This window comes from Xiphophorus hellerii, chromosome 3 (genome assembly GCF_003331165.1).
Source record: "Xiphophorus hellerii strain 12219 chromosome 3, Xiphophorus_hellerii-4.1, whole genome shotgun sequence".
Classification (NCBI taxonomy): domain Eukaryota; kingdom Metazoa; phylum Chordata; class Actinopteri; order Cyprinodontiformes; family Poeciliidae; genus Xiphophorus; species Xiphophorus hellerii.
This window is the reverse complement of record NC_045674.1, coordinates 24667571-24692481: the sequence shown is the minus strand read 5'-3', so window position 1 is coordinate 24692481 and position 24911 is coordinate 24667571. Positions and strand designations below refer to the sequence as shown.

The following is a 24911-nucleotide window of genomic DNA, read 5'->3' as shown; positions in this document are numbered from 1 at the left end:
GACAGTGGCTCATCTACCTGCATCTCATCCAGTTCCTGCAACCTCCATGTTCACACCACATCTCTCCTCCTCTAGACTAATTCATTTTCTGTCCTTCCTGCCAGTTTAGATATTCATATTAGATTATTATCCAATGTATACAGTATTGTGTCACGCCACATATCAAGACTGGTCAAGCTACAAAAATTAATCAAAAAGCAAGAGATTAACTTCTACTACTTGCAAAGTAATATGGTTTAAGAGTCTACCAACAGAATGACACTCCACAAAAACTTTACACTAGAGAATATAAAATATAACATTTCACCGGCCAATAAGTGAGAAGTCACTTTTGTTCAAAAAGACCACGGATGTCTGGCAGCTTTTAGTTAAAATTGCATCAACGTGTCAAAACATGCATGATTCATGTTAGTTTAAACAAGGTAGGTTTAGAGAAACTTACATGCAAGCCCACTAATATTTACTCTGCTAGAAACCTCGACAGCGGCGCAGCGATTGTGTCGAGCTTTGTTCAGACTCCGTAATCATTAGGTTTCAAGCATGTCATCCAGAAAATGCATGACTAAGACAGTGGATATTTTGAGCTGTCTTTGACGTAGGCGTCATCACCGTCCTCTTGCATTGTTTTGCAGGAATTTCCAAACCTCAGTAGTCAAATACCTTGTTACAAAATAAAACATAAGTCAATTTAAAAACATTCAGTGGAAAGTCAGAGGGTAAGGCAAATGGTTTCTCAAACTGGATTTGAGCTTTCTGCACCCAGACAAAATGCAGGACAGTTAGATTTAGTCACTGTAATCATTTCGTCCTAAAAGCTCTTAACAGGCCTGAACACTGTTTTTAGAATTATTATTTCCTTATGATGAGAATCCACCTCAAAAAGAAGCTTGCGCACACTGGATTAAAGAACACATTTAGAGGCAAACCCTGATGTTACTTAGGTTCAAACACACCCACACAAGGTCTTTAAACATGCACGTTCTCACCCATCTGCACACTGAACGGTGCTTTCAATGGGTCTGCTCTAATTCTGCCAGAAGAGCTATTTGATACACCTCCGGCTCGTCTTCCTCATCACATGACCTGTCAAGCCAATCACACAGCAGGGACACAAACACTTGAGCGACCTCCCGTGACACCAAAAGAAAACAAAAAGAGAGAAGCGTCCAGCTCCATTTAATTAGCGCCTGTATGTTTGTATAAATTAACAGCGATTTGAAGTGAATATTAAAGGAACCCAAAACAGAAAAAATAAATAGATAAAAAAATCAAGCTGAGAAAGTGTGTGTTGATGAATATTTAGGTGCTATGTTACCTGGGGGACACCGAGGTCAGCTGATCAGACGGGTGGAGAATCCTGCAGGTGGTGAAGGTGTAGGTGGAGCTGGTGTGGGACAGACATTTCCCTGGGAAATGGACTGAGGCAAATTTCAGAAGGAGGAGAACAAAATAAATTCTGTCAGTCACGATGAAAAATGCACCAGAAATCATACACTGTAAAACAACTGCATGTTGTAAAGAAAGGGGAAATAGGTCGCAGTCACAGTTTAGACCCCAAGCGAAAGCACCCGTTTTAATTAGCCCCGCTTTTGTATTTTTCAAGAGATTTTAACACCCAATGATCTACTTAGTTGTTGAAACCGACCTGCTACGTTCAAGTTAAATGCAAATAAATCGAAAGCAATTTATGTATTGAAAAAAATCCCCCCTCTGAATCAAGATTAGAGTGAAGCAAGGATAGGAAATGAAGGGATGAACAAGAAACAGATGAAAATTATATTCTTTAAATAAATCTCAAATGATCGCAACTACATGCAAATATTGTCAAAGACCAAACGTGCTCAGATCAAGACTAGTGTGTGTGTGCTGATAGAGGTGACCCTCTGACAGAGCCACTGAATTAGCTCTGAGCAGCTCTGAGCGTCATGCATTCACGTGACTTGGAACAACTGCAGTCGCAACACCTGATGCAGCCTCCACGCACGCACACAAGCAAGGAAGCTGGATCCAAATATGATGATACTTCTGTATCTCTGCACTGCGCCAGTCATTTTCAAACTCTATTTTTTTTGTTGTTGTTGTTCAGTTTTTAGAACTTTGCAGGTTTTGGTTTGAGAAACTTGCCAGGCACTGAGGAAGTGTGAGCAAAGCAAAGGCGGCGTATGAAAAGGAGAAACTGAGAAGAAGAAAAGAAAAAAAAAAAAGTAAAAACAACAATCAAAAAGTACTCTGTCTGGACGGAGGCGGACGGCTGCGTGGGTAAGGCGCGGCTCCTGGCTTGAGCGAAGGTGAGTGTGATCATGCAGGAAGCGTTGCCACGTTACAGCTGTGAAATGTCCAGTGAAAGCCTTCCCTTCACTCCTTCCACCCTCCCACCCATCTTCCTCTGCCCACTCCTTCTAGCCTTCCCATGCTCCAGATTTATTTTTATTTAAATCTGCATTTTGAGGTGGGTTTTTCTTTTCCTGCTAAAACGCTCCCTCACCAGGCATGCGGTCCACAGTGGCGGGTTGCAGGGATTGGAGCTCCTTGAGGTCCGTGTGCCTGCTGCCCTCCAAACAAGAGGGAACGGGAGAGGACGGGGGAGGGCGGGAAAGGGGAAGGAGAGTGCCGGCGACAAGTCCATCTTTTCCTTCCACTGACTCTTTCGGACCACAAATTCCTCCATTCAGTCCTTCTAGCTGGTTGCTGCCCTTGATGTTACAGCAGGCGGAGCCGGCGGAGGTAGAGTGAAGCGAACTTGTCGGCGCAGGGCTCTCCCCTGACAAGCCAGTGAACGAATCACACGACGCCTCATCCTCCTCTGGCTGGTCCAGCTGCCAGCTGTCCACCCGCTCCTGCTCCTGCTCCCGGTCCTGCTCTAAATTGCGAAAGCCCTTTGTGACCACGCCCGGCCGATGATCCAGCAGAGCCCCCATGTGTGGTTGAGCCAGCTGCTGCCATGCGTGCAGGGTAGCAGAACCTGCACAAGTAAAAAAGGAAAGCCTTATGTTACTGGAGAATATGCTAAAGATACTCTAGATGAACAGTAATTCACAATGAGACCATTTCAGCTGTGCTTCTACCTGAACACACGACATAATGAGCTGTAGATTTATAAACGTATTGAGATATAGATCTGAGAATTGAAACATTGGTGTTATTCCTTAGCAAAACTAACATTTAGGTCTGAAATGTGGAGTGAATGAACAGGCATGCCAACAACACAGGAAGTAAAAACCCACCACACAACCTGAATCAGGTTAGCTTGTGAGAGTTAGCTCTGTTAAGCTGCAGCACTATGTTTCACTGAACAAAATATTTGACAAGCATAAAGATAATAATATCAGAAAAGATTGTGTCCATGTTTTAACTGTCTAAAAGTCTCACACGATGACAGACAGCAAAGTGGGCAAAATGTCTATGTTCAGTTTCAGCACTTTGTGGTCCTGTTATTTCATTATTCTTGGTGCTTTTTATGTGAAATGTGGGAACATGTGAGCAAATTAACTGGGAAAAAAGAGACAAGAATATAATGAATGGAAGATGAGGAAATGATATTTTATTAGGGAAGTTGTTTACAAAGAAAACAGAAGTTAAATGGAAGAAGAAAGAATCAAATATAGAAAAGAAAGCTCAAAAAGAGACAGAAATGGAGGTAAAAGAAAAGCAGCTACAGATAAAAGATGCCGTGTAACTGGGAGAACAAATGTGTAAATGTCACGTTTCAGAAGACAGATGTCATGCTAATAGTTTTGCTTACAATGATAGAAGAAACAACAGAGAGAGCAGTAACAAACCTACAGGGTGATGGAACTGTAACAATAATCTATAAACTTGTCCTGTTTTGTTACGTTACAGTCACACACTTCAAGGCACTTTATCACAAAAAAATCCCAAAAGACACAAACATGAAGAGCAGAGCTAAAAATGAACAAAAAAAATATACATGATAATTTATATATTTTTGTGTGAACGTACATCTCTGTCACTTTGTTGCTTTTACACCTGAATTCCCCTCACTGTGGAACGGTAAAGGATATTTCTAATTACATACTATCTGTTTTGTTTATTCTATTTGACCCAACTATAAAAAATGTTGAACTACAAAATAACATTTTCTATACAAAAAAAAAAAACACATTGTTTTCCATTTTTCCATCCTATTGTTTATGCTACCATGTAGTTTTTTTCTCCCATTTTATTTAATTTTCCACATAAGACAGCAAATAGTGTAATGTATACGTTTGTGATTGTAATTTTAGTTCTGAACACTAGGTGGAGGAAAAACACTGCAAATGGTGTATTTAGCAGTTTAATCATTAAAAAGTTCCAACTACCAGGAGTGAAATCTAACTCTGTCAGGTGTTAAATACGGCTGTTAAATATGGATATGGAGGTAAATCTTAGTGAAAACATAAGTTTATGCCTAACGAATAAGGCATAATTTGGATAATATATTGATTAAATGCATACAAGCACAAAGTATGTTTGCTTTAAAAAGTATACAGACCACGTACTCGCTTTTTAAGATCTGTAACATTCCTGCGCTGTCAGTGGCCTGTGTGGTTTCTACACTTCGAACCAGCAGCGTGGCTGTGTGTGTCTGAAATAAAAGGAGTGCTGAAGGTTCAAAGTGCCTTCCTCTTGTCTTAAGGCCGTCAGCAGACCGCTGCCCAGAGCCAGAGGAGCTCTGAGGGGAGGCTGTAAACCCGACAGGCTGCGAATCTCCAACAGACTGGAGCTTCTGCGCAGCTTCACATTCGGTGAGGCACTCGGGAGGATCTGTGACTCGCTCTGGTTATGAAAGATTAAATACCGGTTCGGGTGTTTGCCGTCATTGCCTTGTGTTGGACTAATCTGTGTCTCACTGTTTGAGCTACTTAGAAAGACATAGTTGTAGTCCTGTCTCTGCTTCTGGTTGTGATTCTCTTTTCTATTTGAGTTTTCGTTTGAATTCAGGAAGACGTTTTGAAAGCTACGATTTTTCTTTTCCTTATTCGTGTCAAGAGGATCATTAGACCAATAATCACCTTCCAGCGGCTTTACAATCTGCAGCTTCTCCGGCAGGTAGGACCTGGCTGTGATGGAGTATCCCGACCAGATGCTTCCAAAGGAGGGATGCGAGCAGAACGACAGCAGGCTCTCCGTTGGGGACCCCGGGCCTCCGCTGCCTTCAGCCTCTCCCTTTTCGTCCTCTTTCCCCAGGTAGGCTAGCTTTCTCTCCCTCTCTTCTTCGAAGAAGCGTTTCTCTGAGAGGTAGTTGTCACGGCGCAGCGACAGGCGTCGCAGGGCTGCCTCCAGGTCCCTGCTGCCCGGGGTCCCCGGCGTACCAGGGGGCCGCTTGTTGGAGTCTTCCGACCTGAGGAGAGAAAGAGAGATAAGAAGAAGAGCAATCTCTATTTTTTCCCCCTTTCTGTTTGCTAAAGATTCAAAATGTTCCTCACCCGTCATCCGGACCCTCCAGGATACTGCTGGTCCTGTTGTCCAAGATGATCCCACTTCCTGTGTCACTCCCGTGGATGGAGTTGGAGCGAGGCGTGCCCACCCTGCTGGAGCGGCCCGAGGTGAAGCACGAGTTCTGATTGGACCCTGGGATGTTCAGAGGGGAGGGAGCCGCGGAGGAACGCTGCTGACGCATCAAGTTGAGGTTTTTCACTGTCTGGAAAACTCGCTTTGGGTGCAGTCTGGAGAAACGAGCGACACAATCGCATTACTACGGAGATCGAGGGATACGCTCAAAGTATCATGCAGGAACAACGTTAGAGCGTAAAACTAAAGGCACCTCTGCTCTTCTACGTCCGGATCATCCATCTGAAGCTCTTTTCTCATAGTTCCCTCTATTTCTGCTGCAAGCGAGTCCTGGGAGAAGAAAATGAATCCATTCATTCTGCTGGAGCTGACAGTCTAATATACTAAACTGCATAAAGCTGTGACGGCTCATGTGCTGACCATTGGGAATAAGCCCAGTGTATGGAAACGCCTCGGGGTGTTGAGAGGTAGAGTTTTATTCCTCAGGTTCTTCAACTCCTCCTGAGCCTCATGGAGGATCTCCATACACTCTGCATACTTATCCTGCAGCTCCCGCAACTGAGCAAGGAGAGAGGAAAGGCGGAACGACAGAAAAAAGTGAAAAAATGTAGCAGGTTTGGCTAGACTTAGGCTTTTGACTTAAAACATAAATATATATTTTAAAAATTCATTGCAGAGATAATCACTGCAAAAACATAAAATATTCCATAGCATTTTTTGTGTAATTTCTAGTGCAGATATCTTACTGCACTTGAAATAAGACAAAACTAACTTACAAATCAAATCAAAATCAAATCAAATTTTATTTGTATAGCACATTTCAGCAGCAAGGCATTTCAAAGTAACTTTTCATCAAGATGTAGCAGCTTGCTTAAAGTCAATAAATCCTTAATACTGATGAAAAAGTTCCAGTTTCATTTGCAGGTTATTTCATTTGCTGCAAGACATTTTTCCCATGTTATAAATAAAATAATCCGCCAGTGGAACAAGCATTTTCTTATTCAAAATTAAGGAATTTTTGACTCTAAATAAGATCCTATTTCTTGCAGAAAATTTACTTTTTAGCTACTTTTGTCTCATCTGGTATCTCATACTATCTGCAAAGATATTTGCAGTAGAAACTAAACCAAAAATACTTTTTGTGTTTCTGCAGAATTAAAAAAAAAACAGTTAACATTTAAACTAAATATCTACCAAATTTAGTCTTGATGTACCTGAGCCATTAAGACATTACTTTGGACATAAATAAGACATGACATATTTTAATAGATGCATGTCTTAATTCCTATCAGGAAACAAACTTTTTGGTTGAATAAAAATAGCTTTAAATTTTGATCTGAAAGGGAGATAAACTCAAATTATTCCGTCCAAAAACCTCCATCCAAGTTTAACCTTGACCTAAACCTAATTAACATCCAGTCTCTAATCACTGCAAAAACTGGAATCTAAGATTAAATATCTTGGATTAAGGATATTTATGCTTGTTTCCTTTCTGACAAAATAAGTATTCTCACAAAGAGGCTTTTATGTTGGAATATTTTTCTCATTTTAAGTGTTTTTGTAACTAAAGCTTGGTGAAAATATTACTTACTATGAGTAAATATATAGTAGAAAACTTCCATATCAATAGTTACAACTTCAAGTCTACAACTTATTTTTCTAAGTAAAAATTAAATACTTAAGAGTTCGTTGCATTAAGAGAATGCTTTGGTCCTCAAAAATTGTCACTTTTCACATAAATAAAAACACAGATAAAATAGCTTAATAATAATAATACTGATAATCCTTTACAGTCATGTGGTCACAGCCTGCAGCTTACCTCAGCAGTGAGCTGTCTCTGGGCGTCCTTGGCTGCACCCAGGTGCTGAGTCAGCTCTTCGTTCTCCACTGCATACTGTGAACACCGAGGACAACACATTGCATGCAGTAGCAATTCTTTATCTAATGTATCCAAAAGTCCTTGTTTGCATTAGCGGCTTTTTTTTTTTATTTATTTTTTGAGGCTTTCGTACGAGCTTCGCCTTCTTCTGCAGGTCGACGATCTGAGAGAGGAGGTGTGTGATCTCCTCCTGCTGTCTGGAAGCATCCTCGCTCTTCCTGGCCAGGTCTTCTGCCAGAGAGGAAATCTGGAGGTTAGCAGCTCCTGGGAGGATAGAAGGGGAAAAAAGATTTATAGCCACTGAAATTTTAATGATAGATAAGAAAAAAAAAAAGATATAAAACTCACGTAGTTCTTTGACACAGTCGTTGACAAGCTGCTGCTCTTTCTCCTCGTACGAGATCGTTTCAGTCTCCAAATGATTCGCCTGTGAGGACAAATAGATAAAACGGTGATCAATCTTTGCAATCTGAAAAGATTCCACAATGCATTTATTTAACATGGAAAACGGATACAGGTTTTATTATTATAGCATATTGGTTATGTATTGCTGAAGCTATGTCACTAAATTATGGCAAAAATGTAAAATTGGATACATGATGGAGCCTCTGGAGTGGCCCCGACTTCAACTCAATTAAAATTTTTACAAATTGCTGAAGCGCTGGATCTGCTGCAAAAAGCCAACATATTTAAATAAACTGAAGTGGTCAGATATTCAGCTAGGAACAAACTGAGGGCTAGAAATAGTGTGCCGTTTATTTTTAGCCACATATGCAGCAGGGCTGTTTAATCAAATGTTAGTGGGCTTGTATTAGAACTTATATGTGTATCTACTTCCTGTTATCTGAAATGTAGACTGTCATCTACATTACAGTGAAAGCTCATGCTTCTACGTACCGCAGATCGCAGCGATTTGTTTTCTTCTTCCAAATCTTTGAGTTTCTTCTGCAGGGAGTCCAATGGAAACAGGGCCGGGGTGGACACGTTGGGTTCACTCAAACGCACCCTGTAAACACACCAATATTTCACCTGCATTACATTTCTTTTATTTACAAACCCCAAAATAAATAAATTATTCTTAGATATTCAACCAAAACTTCTCAATGTCAATTCAACACCACAGCTGCATGCTGATGTGACCGGAGCAGATGAAGTGAGCATTAGGATGCTTACGGCGTGGAGGTGTTTGACTCCCCGTCACTTTCCTCAGCGGCGTTGGTGTAGAACTGCAGCAGCTCGTCTTTCATGGAGAGGTCGTGACGCAGCTGAGACACCTGGATGTGAACATATGTGGAAATGATGAACACTGGACAGGGGAAGAAAAACAAAAGAGCTGATTTGGAGAATTTTGTTCACAACATGTCCAAGCATCTGCAAGGCTCAATAAAAATAAAAAAAAACCCACATGTGTGGCAGTTAATTATTATCACCTTTGAATCTGAGAGATTACAGAAGCCCTTTAATATTGCTGGTATGTACCTCCTCTCGGATGTGCTCCACCTGCTCCTCCAGCAGCTCGTTCCTGTCACTCAGAGCTTTGTTCTTCTTCAGCAGCGACTGTCCGATGCGGGCTGCCAGCTCCAGGTCCCGCTCTTTCTGCTCCAAACACAAACTTTTGATTTAGAGCAATTAAAAAAAAAAAAAAAAACGAAAAAATTATTTTTACTCAACCTTTATTTTAAACAGTATTAAATCCCATTGAGATTAAAATCTCTTTTTCCCCAAAAGGAGTCCTTGACAAGAGGCATCAAAAAATACAAAACTATAACACCACAAAAAGTGACACTGTTAAAGAAAGTGTGCAAGATGTGTAAAACAACAACAAGTGAGTTGGTATACCATTTCTGACTTTATTTCACAGTTAAATGCTCAAACTAGTGTTTTTTCTCTTTTGCTTCTCAGAAGGTGGGAAGACAAGTGGAGAAAGTCCCAAGTTCAGGAACTGAACCCTGGACCGCTACGTCTATGACTATTAGCCTCCACATCATTACGTCACGCACCACCCAAGCTACATCAGGTGTGTGTTTATTGCTCAAGAAAAAGACATTTATTCAATCAGTTTTGAATAATTAAAGTGTATTTAAGTAGAATATCAGTCTTCTTAGAAATATATTAATCTTAAAGAGGAGGAAACATCAACAAAAACAAAATAAAACAAAAGATGAACTGTTCAAGCTTTTATTGCAGGCAAATTTATCAGCGTCCCTTCATCAGAGCTCCGCAATACATCATGACCAAATTTTTCAGAATTGCAATACCACTGTTCTCCAGATCAGTATTGCAAAGAAGTAATAAATATTAGCCAGTTATACAAGTATCAAGAAATCTGGCTGTCTGTGCCAGTAATATAGTTGGTTTTGCTTATTAGGGCAGAAAATGTTTTAGGAGGATGTTAAAAAACAAAGATTTACTGGATAGACTACTCTGTGTTTCCAACAAATCCAAAGAAGAAAGACATTAACACCGCTTCGTCAAGTGTTTGTTTATACCGTCACATAGTCATCAAAGACTATGAGTAAATAAAAAACCTTAAAATAGATTGATTTCTTGTCGCAGTAACATAAGTGCACGTTCAAATCTTTTTGGAAAAATCCAACATTTATAATTTAATGTCCTTTACTCAGTGGGGAAAAAAGTCACCTTAGAAAAAAACAGGTTTTAACAGAAGTCAATGGTGTCACAATCACTGGTCCCCCAAACACTTCCATTCAAAGAATATCAAAAAGGCTTTTTTTATTTTTACTTTGCCTTAATAAAAGTCTAATTTTCCATCCATGATTCTCTTTTTTTCCTGTGTTATTGCTATGCCATTTCGTTCAGGTACTGGTCAGTATGAAACTCATATTTGTTTTGTCAGCACACAGTAAGCAGGCAGGTCTGGGAGGTAAAGAAATCTCTCAAGCTCACTGCAGGGAAACTGCAGCAAAGAGTATGATGGGGTCAGGGAGTTCTATGACCTTACATACCGTCTACATCCCAACCATCACAATAAAATCAAAAATGTTTCCAACCTAAGCAGGTGGAGATTGCTAAACTCTACTGGGACTTCAACTGGAAACAAGTGCTCTGGTCAGACTAAGATTGAGTTTTTCAGCAACAAACACTCCAAGTGTGTCTGACGTGAAGTGATAAATAGGTGGGAAAAGACTTTGTGCCCAAATCTAATAGAAGATCTATAATGCTGTGGAGCTGCTTTCCTACTTCAAAAAAACAAAAAAAACATCAGCAGACTCAAAATCAACCTTCTTTCATGGCTTTCTCTATCCTCCAATGGGAACACCCACAGTGTGAGCTGAAGAAAAGACGAAATCAGGAGGAGGATTTCACACTAGAGGACTGAATACTGTCCTGTTTGCAAAATGTGGTCGTCTAAAGGGTGACTAATACAGTAACTATGCCGTTAGCCATTTTCTTAAAACAATTATTTCTTACAATGTTTTTCCCCCTGTTAAATACACATAATTAAAATTTTGATTTTTAAAAAATTAGAATTGTCCGATTATTCTATTGCAAATATAAATCCTTTCATTTGAAGGTTATTCATTAATCTTCCGAAGGACTGGCAATAAATGAAGCAATGGAAGAAATCATGAGCTAAACATACAGAAAAGGCTGCTGTTAGTCATACCTGAACAATCATTAAGGGCTTATTCACCTGAGGCTGAGTCTGCTGCCTCACAAACATTTTGTTTCCTGGCAGTAAAAATAGCCTGACACACAAAGGCAGCAACGCTAAGTTGTGTTTCATGTGCAACTGAAGAACACAAAGCAACTGGCATGGTCACAACCAGAGCTTTGTTCAGAGAAAACCTGCATGCCCATCTGAGTGTTACATCTCAAGTTTTATTTGACAGCAACACCATTCAGTTTTCAGACACTTTTGTCTCTTGATGTCCTACTTTATGCTCCTTTTTTTTGGTCACTGACGGGGAGAGGTGATGCATTAAAATATCAGCTTTAGGAAACGAGTTCAACGATGGTGTTCTTTTGACCCTCAGAGAGAATCCCAAGTTTTAAATCGTCACTTAGTACATCCCCAAAGTAAGTGCTTTAAAATCCCTCTAAAAATGTCGCCTTCTGTTTGATCTGCTTCGACAGATTTTACTTTTCCGTACTGACCTCTTCCAGCAGTCGGGTGACAGCATCAATGTCGCTGTAGGTCTTTGTCATCTGGCCCACTCTGTCTGCACACAACACTGCAGGAGGGAGACACGGAGGGAATGGTAAGTTTCAGAGACAAATATCCAAAAGAAGATTAACAAACGACAACAATTGCACTTAAAGGAGGCATTACAAATGTGATCTTGAGGATTTTTGCCTTAAATTAAAAAAAAAAAAAAGACAAACGGTCACATTTACAGAACATTGCAAAAATTGTTTACACCTCAATGATTTTTGCACATTTTATCATGTTACAACCAGAAATGTTAATGCATTTTACTGGAGTTTTATGTAGCAGAAAAAGACTTTTAAAAAAAAAGAGGATTAGGCAAGGAGAGTATAAATCAAAGGAGCGCATAGTAACTCTGGAGGAGCTGCAGACATCCACAGCTCTGGATCTGGAGAATCTGTTGACCACAAAACTATTAGTCATACACTCCAAAATTTCACATTTTGAATGTTGCACTGCACATCTTCCTGAACACAGCATCTTCATGGCAGCATCATGCTGTGGTAAAAGCTTTCTTCAGCAAAAAAAACAATGAAATCCTGGAAGAAAACCAGGATGAATACTTTTGCGAGACACTGAAAGCTTTTAGAGATCAAATAGTGCAGAAAAAAAAGTGCATATGTATTACACTACCAATTTGAAATTCAAAATAGAATCACCATTATGTCTTTGAATTGCTGATTCAATTACATGGACCCTTGGACCTGCATAGCGTGATTAGTAAAGGTGTCTCCAGTATTGACCCTGACAGATAGAAGAGGGAGGCGGACCTCCGCTTGTATCAGACTTCAAATTATATAACTTTGATTAATAAACAGCTCATTACCTCCTGGATTTTAACTTGCAACCATCACAGCCGACATGTAACCAGAGTTTAGCTGCTCCCTCTGCAGTCTTCTTTTCGCTTCCAGTTAGAAGCACATGCATGATCAAAATTCAAAGAACAACCTTTATTACCCACATAAACAACGCGCTCGTCTTTAACCTAACTAATGAGTCAGAAACGATAAGCTACTGAGAACAGTTTCAGAGCTCAGAGTGTAAAACCACAACCCTGTTCATCTGTATGATTATCCATCTCCTTCATTTGCAGATTCAGTTATTATTTCCTAGTGGAAGGTACATGTCTCATCATGGCTGACTTTTCCACATGCCACCTTTGAAGCCCTAAAAAAAGCCAAAGAAATTTGATCACATCTGACGCTTTCAACGTTTATCTTTAGCAAAAAGGGAATGTGATGCAAGGAATATGCAAAACAATAATGCAAAAAGAGTCGGCCCATGCAAAGCACACATTTTATTATCAACACTTGGAGCAACAGCGTGGCTGTCAGAAACAAGATATACAGTATGTTGTAAAAGTATTTATACCCCTACAGGGTTTTTTTTCTTCTTCATATTTTACAATGTTGGGACCACAGCCTTAAATTTTATGCAATGGAGGGATGTTTAGATATGATCCTTCAAGTTCAACTATAAAAGTAGGTGTTAGAATGGCCCAGTCAAAACCTAGACATAAATACAGCACCTTACAATACAGTATAACTGCTCTGTGTTATCATATTGTGCTTTCAACCTTCGTCTGTTATGGAGCATGCTTGATTTGGAAATGTTGGCAGTTTTTTTGGGAATCTCATAGTTAAGGTTAAAGATCAAGACCATTTTAGGGACACACACACAGAGAGTGCTGCTTTAGTAATTCTATCTACTTACCGCAAATGCGAATATAAACTGCTAGAGACAGCTCGAAGAATCAACTACAGAATCACTTTGTGAAGGTTTTAAAATATTAGTAAGACACTGTTTTACAGCATTTACAGGTGTGCGTCACCTGTCTTAACATAAAAAAATAACTACTGCTCAGGCCATAGAGACCAACCCCTATAAAGAATTTGTGCTAGCATCAATGACGACAAACCTGAGGTTAATAAATAATCAGAAAAATAAACTTAGATCAAAACTGTAATCTGAACTGTAGCATCAGCAACAAATAGGCCTAAGGATGAAACACACAAATGTACTGTAACACATTTGTGTGTTTCGAAAGCCTCAGATCCACCCATATGCTTGCCAAACCACAACAACTGTCTTCATCTGCTATCTGCCTTGGAAGCGTGGAAGGACAGGGTGCAGCCTGTTTACCTGTCATACTTTATATTTGTGTACGTGCAGCTAATCAAAGAGCATGCTGGCTTATTTCCACCATAATACTCCTGCCAGGTGAAATGACTAAACGAAAACACACGACGATGAATTAAGGCACAAAGGCTTCGGTGCCAAGAGGAAGTATTCATACGTTACTCATTAATATTTTAGTAACAATTTACCCCTTAAGACAAAAGGGGGAGAAACATGTTGATGAGGGCAAGTCTAACATAACAGAGAAGGTAATTTAAAAAAGATATGTTCACTCTACCCACTACTTCTTTAATGTGAAGGACATAAGAGAGAAGACGCATTATGTCTTGTTCAGCCATGGCAGTAATAAAAGGTTTATTAGTCCAGAGAGTTATATTAATATTATAATGGGTGTTATTAACCAATCAGCTGAACGTATTAGCGTGTTTTTTATTTGTAATTTTCAAGACGACTGACTGAGTCACAGACACATTTAGCCCACTAGTGAGCAACACAGTGGGCTAAGACTTTGCCCACTGTGTTGTCTTAGGACAACACTTAGTCTTAGAAGACTAAGACAATACATAGAAAGGAGCTCTTGTTATCTTAATCAATGCCCTGAACACAGTCTGCTCGGACTGGTGACATGTAACACAATGGGATTTCACTAAAATAATCATTTCCTTATTGGACCTGGGTTAATATGGCTTAACTATTTATAAAAATTAACTAGCACAGCATAGCGTCTTTTGTCAACAGAAAACTTAAAATGCAGCTACACGTAAAATGCTAACTCATGCTTTTATATTAACAATGCAACAATCGATTTTTCCCCGGGGTGATTTCCAGTGGTCTGATTTGCCAAGTTTGATTTTGTGCGATTAAAAATGATTTTCAAATCGAACAAAAACAAAAATGCGCGACAGCATATGTCAAAAGCAGTGCACTGTTTTTTTATTCCACACAGAAAAAAATTAATTAAAAGTACGTTATTGATTAATGCATTAATAAGCTAAAAATGATTAGATTTTTCACTTCTGATGCATTTAAAAAAGAGGAAAAACACCCTCATATTTGACCCGCCGATTACCTGTTACAAAAATGGTCTAATTCCGATCACGGGCCAATCAATCAGGGAACCTCTAATTATAGAGATAGTTTTACATTTAAACATCTTACGATGTTTTCTGGCAGTGTAATTTGTAAGACGGCTGATTAAATCTGCAGTGTGGAGTTCAGACGAGGCTGAGGGGAAACACTCAGGCACAGGGAAACAAACTCTAAGGCAACACACAGGAAGGAGCTGTTGTTGTTTTAACCAATCAATCCCCCAAAGCACAGTCTGCTAGCAATGTTGATGAGCAACACACAATGGGGAATCATAAGACATTATTTCCTGATTCCATCTGGGTTACAATTCATCTTAACCGTGATTATAATATGAATTACAACAACATTAGAGTTCATTATGTCATTCAGGGGGGATGAGCTATACTGTCCAGTGTGAGACAGAATCACAAAGGAGGGACTGCACCTGCAGGACAAATGCATGATTCCATAGAAAAACAGCAACGTGCAAATTTTTCGTCTATATGCTTTTGAACAAGCAATGAAGACTGTTGATCACACAGTCTCTACTAACCAGTAGCTACCTTCATAAAGTATCTGCTGCTCTTCATTCATGTCTTCATTCTGCTCATCCTGTTTGTATCTTCCATGCCTGGAGAAGCCAGGTTCCGCCTCTTCATCATCCTCCTGCTGCTTTGTGCTTTCATGAATGGGCAAACAAACATATTCCTCGTCCTGATCTTGGTCGGAGAAGTCCACTGCGTCCTCATGGCCGGACATGCAGAGAGCCATCCTCCCCTTCTGATGCTACAGCCAACCGGTAAACCCCAAAGTCCTCAGAGGCAAAGCCATGTGTCCTACCTGGGGCCAGTACATTGCTGTAGGTCTGATGTTTGACAGACAAATGATTGCATTTCCCTCTCGCAGTGCCTGCCTCTCTGACAGGGAAGATCCAGTGTTTGTATGTGTTGGATACCAGCCTGATGAATATGTAGGAGTGTATCAGCTGTCCCTTATCGCAAGTCAGTAAGAGACTACCAGACAGCTCAACTCCTCCTCCTCTCTTCTCTGACTGGTCAGTCTGCGGCCTGCTCTACTTCAACACAGACACGGGGAAGAGAGGTACATCCCCACTTGTCTCATATTTAAAGTTAGAAAACTGGGTTGGAGCAGATTAATTCAACAGATGAAGGGATTTAAAGAACATAATTCCTAACTCTGTAATCCGCAACTGTTTAACGGAGATTTTTATTTCGACGGTGGAGAGACACTGGCAACTTAAAGGCGGAAAAGTTAAAGCTGTTGAGTGCTGGTTCTTACTCAGGTTAAAAGGAAGATAAGTCATTTTACAACCCCTCTCAGGTGACGACACCTTGGTACAGCCCAGCCCAGCCTCCATGGTGACACTGAAACTGGGCAAACAGAGACAGCCACTTGTTTCCAGGGTGTGGCGAGATAAACAAACCCCCGCAGGTGAAAGGTTTTACATGGATCCAGCACGCAGTACCATCAAGCAGAAAAATATTTCCCTGTCTGTCCTTGTCCTGATAATATGCTGTATTTCTACCTTTCAAAACATGCATTCCTTTCAAATTGTGTCATAATGGCTTTTTTCAAACCACCGAACAGGTTCGGGCAGACAGTAGCCACCGTCCCTCAGCCTGGTTTTTCCAGTTTGATTCCTGTTGAAAAGGACAGCTTCTGCCCTCCCACAGTGCTCACTCAGGAGGCAACCAGTCATCTGAAAAACGTGTTTAATTCAAACACAATGAAAGTCGTTCATTCAGGTTGTTGTCTGATGTGCTGGACCTCTTGGTCAGAGGAGGGCATAATCTGATTCTGACAGAACATTTTACACACAAACCAGCGTGCCAAAGCGTCAAGATACTTTAGCCGAGTTCCACACAAACCAAAGGATCTATAACAGACTTCCAAGTTGCAAAACATTAAAACAATAACAGCAAACTTCCAACTCGAGTCCCTGGGAAGCAGCCTGCGTACTCACAAACTTTGTCCGGCCTGCGTTTTATTTTATTATTCATATTGTCTTGCAGAAGAAACAATATGGTCTTACATCTTGACACGTTACATCCACAAAGCACTTTAGTGAGACTTTATATCTCTTGCTCTACTTTATATATGTTGCTCTACTTTATGTGACAGAAAGGAAGTGTAAGGAATGAATAAATTTTGATCATAGTTCGTTGCCCCGCTGGAAGGTGAACTCTTCAATGAGTCTTAAACCCCTTCAGAAAGTCGACAGCTTTTCCTTCGGTACTGCCCTTTATGCTGTCTAAGTTTGGAACTGGTGGTGCAAGTGGTTCTGCAAAAAACTCGGGTTGCTTTTCCAACACCCGAGAGTCAAGTCTGAGCCACGACTGTGTCATTAAATCATAATAAACATCTCATCCAGTTCATGTTTGAACCTCCCCCTGTTTTATTCTGAGATTCTGTGAAGGGCAATAATACTTGGATATAGTTGGACTACACAAGTGACATTGATTATGCTAATATCCCTGTAAACAGATGCCCTAACATCACTGAGTATTACTCAACTGAGCTGAATTATGATCTTAAGGAGGTTCACTTTAATTTTTGAAAACAGTTGAAATTAGGAAAAAGCTTTTGACTGAAACATTAAATATTCTCTTCTGCTCAACAAAATGAAACCTGTGAGCCTCAAACGTTTAGAAGTGATCATGAGCTTTAGTCCAAAATCCCAGTTCTTTGCACAACCCTCACGCTTTTCATTGTAATTAGTTTAGAAAAGTGATTCCAGCTCTGGACGACCTTGCATGCTTGAGTAGCTCCACTCAATAGTCCCACAGAACAGCTCTGTTGTTCTGCGGACAATAAAGGGCTTCTCCACAAACAAGATTCATTGCTTTCCTGGTCACATTCACTCTTCTCAGCCCGTGTGTTTTCTTTCATTCTTGCTTTTGCGCTTAATTTAAATAACTTGGATCAGTTTCTCTCGACAGACGAATTTATAAAGTTACCAAACATTTCTAATATAAACAGTGGCTTTATTTCCAAAAAGCAAAAGTGAAAATAAATTTGCTGAATGAGTATCTGAAGGTAGTCAACTTTTAATGACTTTTTTCTACTCTGGCAGGTTAAAAAGTCTGAATAATTAAATCAAAAACAATTTAAAAAGACATCCCCTATTCCCAGCCGGCCCCCACATTCCCATTGAAACAATAGATCGGGGTTTTTCCCACGCCCTTGTTCTGATTGGACTCAGCTCATTCGGCCCAGTTCTTTTGAAGGCTTCTAAAAGCGACAAGCAGTGTTGCAATCTGCCGTTAACAAAGAAAGAACTTGGAGCCACATGCAAATCACTGAGCTAAATATAAGCCAACCTACTTCCCCCTCCCTCCTCATGGCGAGCTCAGAATAAAATCAGCTGCTTGCTATTCCTGCCTCCATGAGGAGATTTGTCAAAAATAATCCCCTCGATCTGGTTGCCAAGAAAGCCAAAACACCAAACATTAGAAATCAAAGCTTGGCTGGCAGCCACGGTTGAATAACACAGCTGGAGATGAAGTCTTATAGGAAAGGTGCTTAGCTGCACCACATTGTTTGTTACGTAAGAAAATCTACAGCATCCCTGAAGCACATGGCTATTACAACACACTGACATGAAATAAATTATTTTCCTCCTCCATCCGAACGATATTCACAGGAAATGTGGAATTAGATTACAATTAAAATAAAATAAAAAATACAAGAAATTCACATAAATGCAGCGGTGTACATAACATACCTAATCTTAGGTCTCAGAAATAAACAGCGTGAAATAAACAACATGAGCAGCAGGTAAGCTGACACATTTTACTGAAAGCTGCAGCGAAGCCAGATCAAAGCAGGCGACCGCAGACATATCACAGACACAGGCAGAGCCACAGCCTGGTGAAACGCTACTGACTGCTCCAGCCTGCTGCCATTAGCCCCACCTGTCACATGACCAGGTACCATCACCCCGGGCATCCTCAACAAGTCACATGCACCAGGACCAATCTGTGAGATCATTACCCACTGTATCTGGTTACACACTGGCGCTCCTGAAATGTAACCCTACATGATGCTGTAACTGACCTTGGCGCATTACATAAATACTTCTCACTGCACCAACACCTACAGAGATTCTACTGCTTGGTTATTCCTTTACATAATTACCCCTCCTGATGCTAGTTATGCTTTTGTTTCATTCATTCATTTGAATGCACTGTTGTTTCTAGTAAAGCACGTTGAACAGCTTAAAAAAAGTTAAATATCTATTTGTCAAGGCACTGAAGCGCTGTGATTATGTTGGAGAAAATCGACTGCTAAGATCGCACATCCAAATAAGTGCAGTTAGGTAACGTCACTAAACACAAAGAGAATCATTAAGATGCTGTTCAATTACATGCTATGTGGTTTATTTCAACAAGATATTTCCTTTGTGGCCACCTAAGAGCTAAATGATAGCTCTTTTGCAACAATAAACTGCTCTTTAATCAGCCAGTCAGTCGGGATTACAGCATTTTGTATAAACTCTGTTTACTGAAGGTACGCCTCAACATGTACTGCCAGCAAATCTATATCCAGACACAAAAAACCTGAATAAAACGTACGTTTTCTTTATCTTCTGTCACCACTAAGTTTAAGTTTCATCTGGTTGCTTTAACCCTGGATGCACCAGCTAACTTGTATGTTTTTCGCAAAACCACAAGGTTGCATTCGGAATGTCCCCGAATACGAAGCCAACATTTTCTTCCTCTTCAAGTTTTATAAATTTTATCCACCATAAATTACACGAGAAGCCTGGTTGTTAGAGCTCTTGTCCTGGACAGGTTTCTCTTTTGTTGCTAATGGAAATTTATTTTAGGATATTACAGTTTTACCATGTGTAAATTCTACATAATGCCTTATATTATGCTAGAGTCAGAGAAAATTGCATATTTCCAGCTTGAACAGCTAGCAACAAACATATTTTAGTGAGAAATTTTGTGATGAAAGCAGAAAGGTGATAACACTTGTGAGGCATTTAGATTTTTAATGTCAAGTTATGTTATCTTGATTTTCATTAACATTATTGTGTGTTTTTCTAATATTGTGCAGCCATAAAATGCATCATATCTAAGTACTAAGACATTGCACTGACAACAACACTGTTCATTGTGAAAGTCTGTAACTAAGGGAAGAAGATTCAACATTAACTATTTTTTCAATATTAGTGGATTTCAGCTTACAGGAGTAATGCCACTGTTTTGTCTTAAATTTTCAACCTTTTCCTGTTATGGAACTTGTTGGATTTGGAAATGTTGCTGTCAGATTAAAAGTTAAAATTTATATTTTCTTGTAAAACAAACAAAAAACACGTTGCAAGCGATTACAACACTGTCACTACGTGCTTGTCCAGGAGGAGAGAATGCTGAAAGTCAATGACTTGATGTAGTCTGCTGGGCTTCCTTTAATAGAAAATGTTTGACTAACCAATTTCACTATTAAATTGAACTTGAATGCATTGTTGGATAGCTAAAATCAATTGGATTGGATTTAATTGAGTTTTTTGTAAAGCGGTGACTTTTATTTGTTGTGAATTGACACAATATGATATATACAAACTGAAATGAGTTGAAAATGTTGTATTTTGAACACTGTTCTAATATTTTAGCTTTTATAGAGATTGGCAAAAATAAATGTCAGCCAGTTAAAAGCTTCCTAGAACTGGACACTGTAGATCTGAGACAAATGTTAAACTGTGCATGTCTTGATATAACAAAAACTTTATGAGCAGTCCATGACTCAACAAATCCTAACTTCTTAACGATATGAACAGTCTTCTTCACAGCATAGTGTGACTGCAGAACCTGATTATATATTTCTTCATACAACTGATCTGTTTTTCTTGTTAGCCGCCTTGAGATGATATTTGTTGTGAATTAGTGTTGTATAAATATACTGAACTCAACTTTAACAACTCTTACTAAAGTATATTGTCCCTTACCGTCCGTACACTCTTCATAGTACCAGTCCAGTTCATAGTAGTCAGCTTTGACAAACCTCTGGCCTCTGGTGTGGCCTCGTCTCTTCATCCTCACTGCTCTGTTAGAAAGACGCACCAGTGTTCCAGCATGTTTGGCCCTAGCGTCTTTGGTATGTCCAGCATCCTGGCATGGCTAAAGGAGTTCAGCTACCACTTAAATGTGTAATTCCAGATAGCGTCTGGGGATCAGTCAGTCATTTCTGCTTTGCCCATGCTTGGTGGTCAGCAGAGGCCACACAAGTTAGAACAGGTACTCTTATTCTCATGACATATCCTTTCAGCTTGTCTGTGTATTAGCTCTATTCATTGGATATCTGGTGCCATTTTAGCAGGTCACTCCACAGAGATGTTGCCTGCGTCATCAGCTGGAAGAAGAAAGAAAAAAAAAATCACTGTTGTGTTTATGTCCATCAGCAGAGGGTCTTCTGTGAGTCTCCCCGTGTCCTCTAGTGTGTTGTCTCCTTTTTTCTTTTTTCCTCAGTCACTCCGAAGTTTCAGAGCAAAAGATGTAAATCCCATCGTCTTCAGATCCATTTAAAGCTTCATGTTGGTTTGTCTTCTTCTTTTGGCCGATTCCTTGGTGATTCAGTTCCCTTAAGGTCCAGTTCTGTCCTTTGTCTTCCCTGTTACAATACTACTCACTAACACTGACCCACACATGGAGCTCTGCATCTCTTACAATGACTCAATGAATACACTGACAAGCAGCAGCAGCAGTCACGGGTTTTGCAGCAGAAATGATGCTAACCATGACAACACTACAAGGGAGGGCTTTGAGGAAGCTTCTGGCCAATAAAAAGGAAGATTATTTCCCAGCATGCTCCCGCCTACTGCTGCATGTCAGCATTTGTTCCCTCCTCTCCTCTACTTTGTCCTTCTGAGGGGTTGCTATAGTAACAGGCTCTGACTCCAAGGCCTTTCAGCATGGGGAAGCTGTTAGCAGGAAAAGCCGTGTAGCGTTGGCAGTGGTGACGTGGCTGGCCCAAAATGAATGAACATTTTTGTCTTTAAAGGGAATCAGTCACCACCTTGAGAGTGATGAAACAAGTTCACCAGACGGAGGCAGGGAACATAATTCTAACCTACGGTGCATAAAATATACATATAAACCACATTATTTTAACTGAGAAACACAAACATGGTGTAAGGTTATATATAGTTTACAGATTTTAATGCACTTTAAAGTACACTGCTTAAATGTCTGAACTGTGCGTGATTTCAATAGTGTGAAAAACTACAACAGTTATTAAAACTAGTTTATTACTAATGAGCTTAAAGAAATATTAGTTACTAGCCTGCTAGAGCACTGCTGAAGGATAGTAAAAGATTCCTTAAATTGTGTTAAAAATGCCCACTTTGTATTTGTTTAGTTAATTTATAGGTTTTAACATACAAATATAAACGTAACTGTTTAAAACATAAACTTGTGATTCAATTATTTTTGACTCTTCTGAAATATTACCAAAAACATCTGATCCAACCCCTGGATCTATTTCATTGGAAGAAATCAGAATTAAAATTATTTTTTAAAACCTTGATTTTTTTCAGTATACTGTGCTTCGAAAATGTCAAGATTTGTAGTAAATGTCAGCTGATAAGCCACAATGCTTTCCAATGCAAATCAGAACAAAAACAAAAGAAATCCAATGGAATTAATTCTACCAATCAGACAAAATATCAATATAATCTGTGTTTGGTTAAACGTGTGGGTGGCATGTCATCACAACAGAGCTGATCAGCTGCCTCCATGTCACCATCTCCTCAGACATGACCTTCTCATGTAGCAGGGCATGTCAGCACATGTAGCTGCCAATGCAAAGTTTTGGAAAAAATGTTGTAAAAGAGTGCTGAACATGTGATTTAAGATTGGGCCGCTAACTGGATAACTAAATGCTTACATGATGAGGTATACCACTCTTTATGATATCTGGTTTGATGCTTCATGCAAGCTGCGTAAAGCCTCATGGCCTGACAGACACCCATATGTCCCAACAGAGCTTATTTATAATGTGCCCTCAGGGTGCCGATACCCAGACCATCTGTCAGAGCAACTTTCATTCACGGCAGATCCTGACAGCCAGGAAATGTAAAACCTGGAAAATACAGACAAACAAGGGGCGGGGGGGGAAGCATGGCAGACATCCCAAAGAAACCTTGACCTTGTTGTTGTCTGTGTCTGCACAGGCCACAGTGACCCAGTAGTCACTGAACACAGAGGTGAAGTCTAAGTTTTCAACTGAGAATATAAATAGAACGTGTAATCTAATTTAAGTAACATTACTTTTACTCTAACCGAGTCACTATTCAAGCAGACAGCAGTTAGAACTGAATAATTAATGGTGAGAAAAAAACAAAACAAACTTCTGTTCTCTGGATTTGCTGCGTGCACCAACGGCACGTTTTTCAGTGAGCCTACTTGTGTTTATTGGATTCTTGGGTAGCTATGTGGGTGGGTGGGTGTTTTCCAGCTGAAACGGTGGCAACGCTAAGGCAGTTTGATAAGACAAAAGCAGACACATGCACAAAACACAAGTTCAGAGCACAACACAAAGCTGAACATTAACCCGAGTGTTGGAGATGCAGCCGGTGTTTGTTTTGGTAACCATGTCCACGCTGTAATGGAAAGATGACCATCAGAGAAGAATGTCACTAACCTCTCTGACTTAAATAATTAAGAATTTTCTAAATATAGTTATTATTATTACACTGTTCGTTTTTAATTTGATAGAACTGCAAATTAGAGTTGAACTTACAGAAGTATTTGAAGGTCTCTTCTATCTGTTCATTGGTAAGGTCAAGGGAAGAGTCGGGGTCCACCAATGGCGTGTGCAGCCAATCATCCTGATCATAACCGAAGATGGTGTCGGCCCTCAGCTTGTAGACAGGCAGTTGTTCCTCCAATAGGCTGACAATCTCGAGCTCTGGCAAGTCAGCACTGTTACACACATCTGTAAAAAAGAGAAGGACAAGATAGTGTTCAATGACTGGTCCTTTCTTTGGCAGTATGTTTTGAAAAACATACTGCCAAAGTATGTTTTGATTCATTAACTTCTGTCAAATGGTGGATAAGATTAACAAAAAAAAACACATCTGACAAGTGAACTTCAAACTCCTGGCTGTTACATCCTAGAAAGCCTTTTTCGTTAATACTAAAATAAATTGTCAACTTTTTTCTGAGGAAACATTTGTTCCCTTAAAGAAGTGCAGGCTGTTCGTTACACGTAGTTGAAAAATTAATAACACAGACATGGAGTCAGCTAGAACTGAAGGTGCATGTTGCCCTCTAGTGGGCGATCAAGGAAAAAGTTGGGCTATATAAAACAATGACGACTGAAAACTTATAGACTTGGTTTAGAAAAGATATTCAACATAAAACTCAAATGGAACCTGTTTATGTAACTCCTCAAAACTACATTAGCAAGACAAGATGTGTTGAAATAATTTAGTAATGCATAAAATGAAAAGATATCTGATAACTCATGCATTACCTTACAAAAGCACCAACATCATTTGAATTTTTACAATTTTTAATAACATTACTACAACCACAAGTTTTCAGTTCGTTTACTGGGATTTCACTCTATTGACCAACACAAAGTGAACAGGAAAAAAAAAGATACATAGCTTTAAAATTTGATGACAAGTAAAAATTTGAAAAGTGTGGCCTGCACTTGAATTCAGACAATTTACATAGATATTTCTAAATAAAAACCAGTGCTAGCAATTGCTGTCAAAAGTCAGACTCCGCCTGTGGGTAATTTTAATCTCAGTATAAATCCAGCTGTGCTGTGAAGGCTGAAAATACTTGTTAGAGAACATCAGTGAACAAACAGCATCTTGAAGACCGGGTAGAGGGCGGACAGGAAAGGGAGAAAGTTGTGGAGAAGTTTGAAGTGTCGTTAAATTCTAAAATAATATTTTAAATCATTACAATTTTATGGAATACTGTTCATCATCTGAAAATTATACCGTGAAACTTTAAAACTGAGTCAAAGAGGGTTAGAGGTTTATGAGCTGCAGAGATTAATATTTCAGCTGACAGGATCCTTTGTCATCCATTCTACAACTCTGGTAGGAAGCCATAGTTGAAATATTTTCCCACAAGCAGTGTAAGAGTCGGAGCAAACATCTGG

The 24911-nt window shown here is 39.7% G+C and overlaps 1 protein-coding gene and 1 long non-coding RNA gene across 6 annotated transcripts in view; one reads left to right on the top strand and one right to left on the bottom strand.

Moving 5' to 3' along the window:
* trak1a (trafficking protein, kinesin binding 1a) overlaps window positions 1-24911 on the bottom strand; it is a 34595-nt gene that overhangs the window by 4306 nt on the left and 5378 nt on the right. For 2 of the 5 annotated variants that reach the window (XM_032558400.1, XM_032558398.1), the window contains exons 2-15: window positions 23532-23726; window positions 11510-11586; window positions 8870-8986; window positions 8564-8664; window positions 8288-8396; window positions 7739-7817; window positions 7524-7654; window positions 7331-7405; window positions 5932-6069; window positions 5765-5841; window positions 5427-5666; window positions 5013-5341; window positions 2486-2962; window positions 1316-1418 (exon numbers count right to left, since the gene is read on the bottom strand). In XM_032558400.1, coding sequence (XP_032414291.1) covers window positions 1316-1418; window positions 2486-2962; window positions 5013-5341; window positions 5427-5666; window positions 5765-5841; window positions 5932-6069; window positions 7331-7405; window positions 7524-7654; window positions 7739-7817; window positions 8288-8396; window positions 8564-8664; window positions 8870-8986; window positions 11510-11560 — 2027 coding nt within the window. In that variant the 5' untranslated portion in view covers window positions 11561-11586; window positions 23532-23726. Of the gene's footprint in view, window positions 1-986; window positions 1084-1315; window positions 1419-2485; window positions 2963-5012; window positions 5342-5426; window positions 5667-5764; window positions 5842-5931; window positions 6070-7330; window positions 7406-7523; window positions 7655-7738; window positions 7818-8287; window positions 8397-8563; window positions 8665-8869; window positions 8987-11509; window positions 11587-15331; window positions 15775-20739; window positions 21488-23531; window positions 23727-24911 lie in introns of those variants that run through there. The other 3 variants (XM_032558401.1, XM_032558399.1, XM_032558397.1) reach the window with 3 other exon arrangements.
* On the top strand, window positions 9117-11575 carry LOC116717200 (uncharacterized). Its single transcript, XR_004338704.1, has 3 exons — window positions 9117-9215; window positions 9293-9407; window positions 11489-11575. It is a non-coding gene; the product is annotated as an uncharacterized LOC116717200 (long non-coding RNA).